General features: G+C 42.1%; 1 protein-coding gene across 1 annotated transcript in view; it reads right to left on the bottom strand.

The window, feature by feature from the left end:
* Positions 1 to 1,135: 1,135 nt before the first annotated feature.
* The window catches only part of LOC143032530 (hemicentin-1-like), a 706,298-nt gene continuing 700,563 nt past the window's right edge, over positions 1,136 to 6,870 (bottom strand). Inside the window, exons 8-9 of the mRNA XM_076197397.1 lie at positions 5,189 to 5,325; positions 1,136 to 2,167 (exon numbers count right to left, since the gene is read on the bottom strand). Of these exons, the coding sequence (XP_076053512.1) occupies positions 2,022 to 2,167; positions 5,189 to 5,325 (283 nt within the window). The 3' untranslated portion in view covers positions 1,136 to 2,021. The remainder of the gene's footprint in view (positions 2,168 to 5,188; positions 5,326 to 6,870) is intronic.

Consider the following 6,870-nt stretch of genomic DNA (forward strand, 5'->3'; position numbering starts at 1 on the left):
AGGAAGGCCCCTATGCGTGGGTTAGCCCCCTCCTCCCCCCTACAAATAAGTTAAGTTCCCTTTCGTTTGGAAGAATTCATCTTATCCTGATCAACCGAACTGAGTTCGTTTACAGAAGAATATTTTTGGACCTGGTTAGAGGAGGACCTTAAGAGTCACCTCGCATAGCCTTGTCCGGGTCAATCCTACTTGTCCGGGTCAATCCTACAGACATCTTCAGTAAAGGAAGATAGACTTGGGTTTAGTTGGAGACGTCACTGACGTCACTAAACACTAGGTTCTCAAGGTCTGTTCACATTAGCCAAAAATGTCGTCGGAGTCGATATGACGCTTTGTAGCTTCGGATCCGGACAGGAAAGTGTTACGTCACTCATAAGCCACGCCTCCTTCCTGCATGAACAGACTCTGTATACTTAGACTATGGCCATCACCGCGGGTAGCGGAGTCCATCGAGGTCTTCATTTCGTCACATTCTGACGTCATGACGCCCACTCCCTCCCCCTCCCACCACCCTTTTCGTCCTCTGTTTTGTTTCTTTTTTGTTTTATTTTATCAGCCCTCTGGTATCGGCATTCCGGATAGTCTCTGGTTCCAGCTTCGTTCTCCCTCATTGAGTCTTCAATTCTGGTACTTTGTACCCCGGACCCCTTGTACACCTGTCCGTCCATCTACTTTTTTTACACTTCTTTCCGGGCCTCCATGTCCTTTCCTCCTCTTTTATCTCCTCTCCTCCTCTTCCTCCTCCTCCTTCTTCTTCTCCTCCTCCTCCTCCTCCTCCTCCTCCTCCTCCTCCTCCGGCCCGGTTCCTCCTCGTTCCCCCTTTGCGCGGACCTGGGCTACTCCTTTCATCTGTTAATATTTCGTCCCCCTCCCTTTCTCCTGTATTTGCTTTTCTTGTGTCCCACGGCATCCCTAACTTTCTTTTTTCTTTGTAGTGTAGTCCCCCTTCCCCCTGCCTGCTTTGCCTCGGCATGGGTACACAACATGGTAAAGGCACGCCAGAAACATGGTGTCCAATATCTTTTCTCATTTTTTGGCGAAATCCCTGTGTATACACTTCCGTCCTGACTCACAGGATCTCCCCCCCTACTTGCATCTCTCCCCTCCCCCCTTCCCCTTCCCCCCCGGTCCCTAAACACCCCCTTTTTTCACATAAAAAGTTACACAGTAAAAGACGTACACCTATCTATATATATTTCTTCCTATCCCTCTTGAGCCTTCCTTTCCTCGAACTTCGGTTTGTATATCCAAATGACGTTTGCTCAATTCAAGTCGACTGGTTCTCTTAGTTGCCTCTTTAACACCCACAATCGTCTTTTCTTTCCGTTCTAAACGATTTTGGTAGTTTAGTTTTATTTATTTATTTGTTCAAATCTAGCTTTACGGGGCGGAGTGAAGAGGAGAGACGAAGAGAGAGGTTTACTTTGTTCAATATCCACTCAAGTCTGTTCATTGCTTCACCCTCTAGTCCCTTTTCTGGATTAATTATCAACATTAAGGCAGGTAGGTCCTCGACTTTTAACAAACAGAAAATAATATTCTTTAACACTTCTGCCTTCTTCCTAGTTCAACCTTCTCCCTCTCCTCTTTCTTATTCTTTTCCTCTCTCTCTCTCCTCCTCTCTCTCGTTCTCTCTCTCCTCCCAGACTTAGTCCGTCTGATCCTCAGCCCCTTCTTTCAGTGACGTCTTTTCTTTCTTCGTCTTACACTACGTGAGGCTGAACTTGAGAGGCAGTGTCCGCGATACAGGAGGACACCCTACGTCACTCTTTCGCAAAGCACAACAACGTTCCATCACACCAGTGAACAGTACCAGTCCAAGTTCCTAACACGTCTTCATCACAGCACATGTATATATATATATATATTTCTTATCAAGCTCATCCATTTCTCTTCTTCCTACTCCTCCACCATCATTCCCTGCTTCATTTCTTCTTCTTCTTCCTCTTCTTCTTCCTCTTCCTCCTCCTGGTATTTCGCTTCCTCGTCGCTTTGGTCGAGGCACAGTCTCAATCCCTCTCTTATCTACTCAGGCCAATGAGGGAAGCGGTTATGGTGATCCAGATAAAACTGGATATGATGGTGGTGGTGGTGGTGGAGGAGGAGGTGATGGTTGAAGGGGAGGAGGCGGTGTTTGTCGAGTGCTGCATGGCTGCGGAGCTCTCTCCTGAAAAAAAAAGAGAAAAAAATAATTCAAATAACAATGGCTGTATCTACACAAAGGAAGTGTGGGAGAGTAATTGTATTATGCACTAATGCATTTTGAGTCCGTACATATTTTTTTTAATATTACGATACAACGTCATTGTATTTTATTAAGACTTATACACATACACACGCACACACACGCACACACGCACACACACCAACGCACACACGCACACACGATATAGATAAAGTTGTAGTTAAAAGGAAAAGAATGTAACATTTACTTGCGTAAACATTTTAATCCGATATACGACCAAAATAAACAAAAGCAAAATCTGTTAAAATCTGCTGTACTGTATTCATACTACATAAATCTGTAAAATACTACATACTTTATACCATTGAACAAAATGTACACACACATACCCAAATGTGTACGTGGTCATGTTCAACTGTGCACATTTATATATAAACGTTTGAACATTGTGTGGTGTTCTGTCATAGTGAGCGAACGTATCTGAGTGTTCAAGTGTTCATTTTGAACACCATACCCTATAAAAGGAAATTTCCGTGTCCAGCCAGCCAGCCAGCCAGATGGTTTCACCAAAGTGAACGAAACTCTATGAAAGCTGAACGAAACTTTTCGGTACTTGTTTTCAAAATTACATGTTTTTATCTCCTAAATTCCATTTACCATTATTATTGATCTTGGTATCTCCTTACCAATTAATTATCACTGTAGTTACTGATATCATTAAAGATAAAACTGGATTTAAAAATAAAATTGAGGCTATTCTATTACAATTAATACATTTTCATTATGTTTGGTAGTATTACAAATTAAATTGGCCTTATCATTATCACCGGTACTGTAATTAGTGATTTCTATTACAATACATTTTCATTGTTTGGTACTATTACAAATTAAATTGGCCTTATCATTGTCACCGGTACTGTAATTAGTGATTTTGTAGGAAATCGTATTGTACAAATATTGCAAATACATTAGACCAGGGGTTCTCATTAGGGGTGAAATTCACCCCCAGGGGGGAATTTTGGGTTTTCTGGGGGTGATTTATGACCACAGTCAGTTTACGCGGTGAGGAAAGCAATTATAGGTTTTGGCCTATCTGGCCTGTCACCTGGGCTGGAATTATACTAATATGGGAAAAATATATACTAATTTGGAAAAAATAAAAGGATTTTTAGTAATATTTGCATATTATTTAGAATGCACTTTTTGAAACGGGCAATCTTGGAAAGGAGGGGGGAATGACATTCAGACAAATGGTGAAAGGGGTGAATGGGCCAAGTAAGGCTGAGAACCCTTACATTAGACTGTATCCATAACCAAGTTGTTGTATCAATTTATGCTTTCAAGATCTATTACCAGTGATGTTTTGTACAAATATCATCACTGGTGCTACTGTTACTGATATCGTTATCAATGATATATTCTTATCATTTATAATATCCACCAACTGATAACAAACTTATGTATCAACTTCCGTTTCCGTTTGTCATTGTGATCGATCAGATAAGCACGGTGATTGCTGATAGTATCATTAGTACTGTACCAGTAATATCATCACTCTTCAAGGATAGTGTTACACTCGAAGGCTCTAGATATTAATGAAAATTTTAATATTTCGGTCGATCTTTTAAAATATAGCCCGTTATCATTCTGTATACTATTACTACATCACAATCGTTTTCATATTGTTGAATCCACTTCTAGTCTTATCACTGATAATCTATCTTGAGGAATATAATAGCAACAAACAAGATTAAGAATATACAAGGACATAAATGGATAGATAGACGGACAAATAGATTAGTAAGTAGGTATGCAAATAGAAAAATAGACAAATTGATAAATGAAGGAACAAGCAAATGAATCGAATATATACAAATAAAAATGAACAATACAAATAGATAAATGAATAGATAAATGAATAAATAGAAATGAATAAATTGATAAACCTTCAAACATGTTTTCACCTTGTCAATTTGAACAAATACCAAAAGTTGACTTTAACTTGTCGGCTTTAGACTTTCGTGACTGTTTGCCTTCATTCATTTTCTCTCTTTTCCTTGCTTTTCATCCTTCCAATTCTCTCTCTCTCTCTCTCTCCCACTTTGTCCTCCTAATCCTTATCTTCTTCATCTTCCTCTCATTAACTTTCTTTTTACTTTTACCGTCTTCTAATATCTTCTCACTTCTTTCTTCACTTTTGCCTCACTTCTTTTCTCATTTCTTCATTTCCTTTTATTTCCCTTTACTCCACTTACCTTCACTTCACTTTCTCTCTTTCCTTCTCGTTCTATCGGTTCATTTCTCTTGTCATTTCCTTCCTGACGTTGCCTTTCCTTTTCTTGCACTATTCTTCTAATTTTCTTTACATTACCCTCCATTCCTTTTCCTTCCTTTCTTTCTCCATCCCTTTCTTTTCTTCTCATTTCCTGTTCTTCCCTTACGTCCATTTCCTCCCTTCCATATTCTTCTCTTACTCCGTTCGTCTCCAATTATAAGAAGAAAGATAGTCGTTCTTAACTTTTTCTCTCCCTCCGTTCTGCTTCTAGTCCTTCTTTAAATCTTTCCTTCACTGCGTCTGCGACTTCGGTACGAGTGTCCCCAAGGAAGGAAGCGTTGCTTATCCCCGACAAACAACTAAATACCCTAACCCCGTTCTAGGACCAATCTCATCCCTTAAACCTTTTGAATTCTCAGGGGTTTCCTTCAGCTGAATGCCATCACATGGTGGGGCAGTTAAATTAGGGATTCGTAGGGTTAATTGAGGTATTATATCTTTTGTCCTCTTAGGATTCCTCCTTAAGTTTACAAAAGATTACTGGGGAAGGGTATAGCGACAAGAGACCTTTTGGTCTATGACTAGGTCGGATGATGAAAATAGTTAAACAAAGAACTAAATAAGCAAACCAAACCAAACAATTGATATCTTATGTGAATGTAAGTGTACGAGTCGGGGTGCGGCGGCACAAGAATTGTTTGAGGTTAATCCACGGGGCCGAGACTCACCGTCAAGCACGTGGACCCTGACAGAAGCCTCCACGATGTCTCCAATGCGACAGGTGTACTGCCCCGTGTCTCCAACGTCTGACGAGGCGATGTGGACCCAAGAGGAGATGCTCCGCTCGTCTATGGACGTCTCTATGCTGTGGAGAATAGAGGAGGAGGAGATCGTGAGTAAAGAGGAGAGACAAGGAGGAGGAGAACGTAAGTGAGGACAAAGTCCTTGGGGTTTCCGGTTTATGGGGGAGCTTCTGGTGTTGGTAAACAGGAAAAGGGGAGCTTCTGGAAAGGTTCTGTTCTGGAAGGGGAAGTGACGAGGAAATGTAAGCCTCGATGAGAGAATCCGCTAAAAGGAAAATTATATAAAAAGTGGGAGAAAGGGGAGGGATTTACTGTTCTATTCATATAAAGAAAAAAATGTAGGACTCTTTTGTGAACCGCGTGTTACGAGGAGCATTTTTACTAGAATTATTCCATAGTGTTAGTTTTATACTCGATGAGGGGTCTAGTTTGGCTCTGAATGTGCGTCACGGAGCTGCAGTTGTTGCAGCTCCATTGACCAGCTACACACTGAGGGAAGGATTTAGCGTGTTGACAGCGTGTAGTGCATACGTCTGCAGCTCCCCGGTTCTTGCTCTAAGCCGTTATTGTCCTCAGAGACAGAGCGAGTACAGAGAATAGGATGGGATTGACCTGTCTGTCGGTTGAGGTTTGCTTGTAACTTCCACCGAATGCATGACGGGTTTTTGGTGGACGGATGATAAATGGAAATAATTTGGTAACAAGGAAAGATGATGATGATGATGGAATGAATGGGGTTGAAAATGCTCCGGTTATATGTAAGATTTTTGGTGAAACTTTTGATGCGTAAGATTACAGTAAGATTTTTGGTGAAACTTTTGATGCGTAAGATTACAGTTGCGCTGAATTATATGCAAGATTTTTGGTGAAGAATTTGCTGAATAAGAAGACGTAATGATGGGGAGAGGAGAAGTAGAGAAAAAAAAGTAACCGGCAGAGGAAGGAGAAATGATAATAAGAAGATACACATCGGAGATATGTTTCCAGAGGAAAAAGGAGGCGTAGGGACCTGGAACGGGCTGTTGGGAAGGTTGATGACCTTAAGGCTCGTCGCCAAAGGCCCTCAGCTGTGTCAATTTGCGAGAAGCTTTCTCGTGTCAAAGGCTCGTTTGAAAGTAGGGTTCTTTATCGTCGGAGGTGTGGAAGAGTGAGAAGGAGACCTGGAGGAGGAGGAGGAGGAGACGGGCGATGAGACGGCGGAGTACTTGGAGGGTGGGTGGGTGAGCAGGGGAAGGAGATGCGATTACAGAGGAGAGATACGGATGGGCCAGGGTGCAAGGGTGAGGAGTGGGTGAAAGGGAGGAGGAAAGGAAGAGGGAGAGGGTGAGGGAGAGGCAGAAGGAAAGGGAAGTAGAGAAGGGGATGGAGATGGATAGGAAGATAAAGATAGATAGGGAGTGGGAGAGGAAGAGGAAAAGGAAGAGGGAGAGGAAGAGGGAGGGTGAGGAAGAAGCAGAGGGAAAGGGAAAGGGAGAGGGAGAGAGACATGGGGATGGATAGAAGGATAAAGATGGATAGGGAGAGGGAGAGGAAAAGGAAAAGGGAGAGGGAGAGGGGGAGGGGGAAAGATAGTTGGAGACGAGGAGGTCAAAGGGAGGATTGCTGGA

Source organism: Oratosquilla oratoria, chromosome 14, assembly GCF_046742065.1.
Source record: "Oratosquilla oratoria isolate Oo_2021 chromosome 14, ASM4674206v1, whole genome shotgun sequence".
In the NCBI taxonomy this organism is placed as follows: domain Eukaryota; kingdom Metazoa; phylum Arthropoda; class Malacostraca; order Stomatopoda; family Squillidae; genus Oratosquilla; species Oratosquilla oratoria.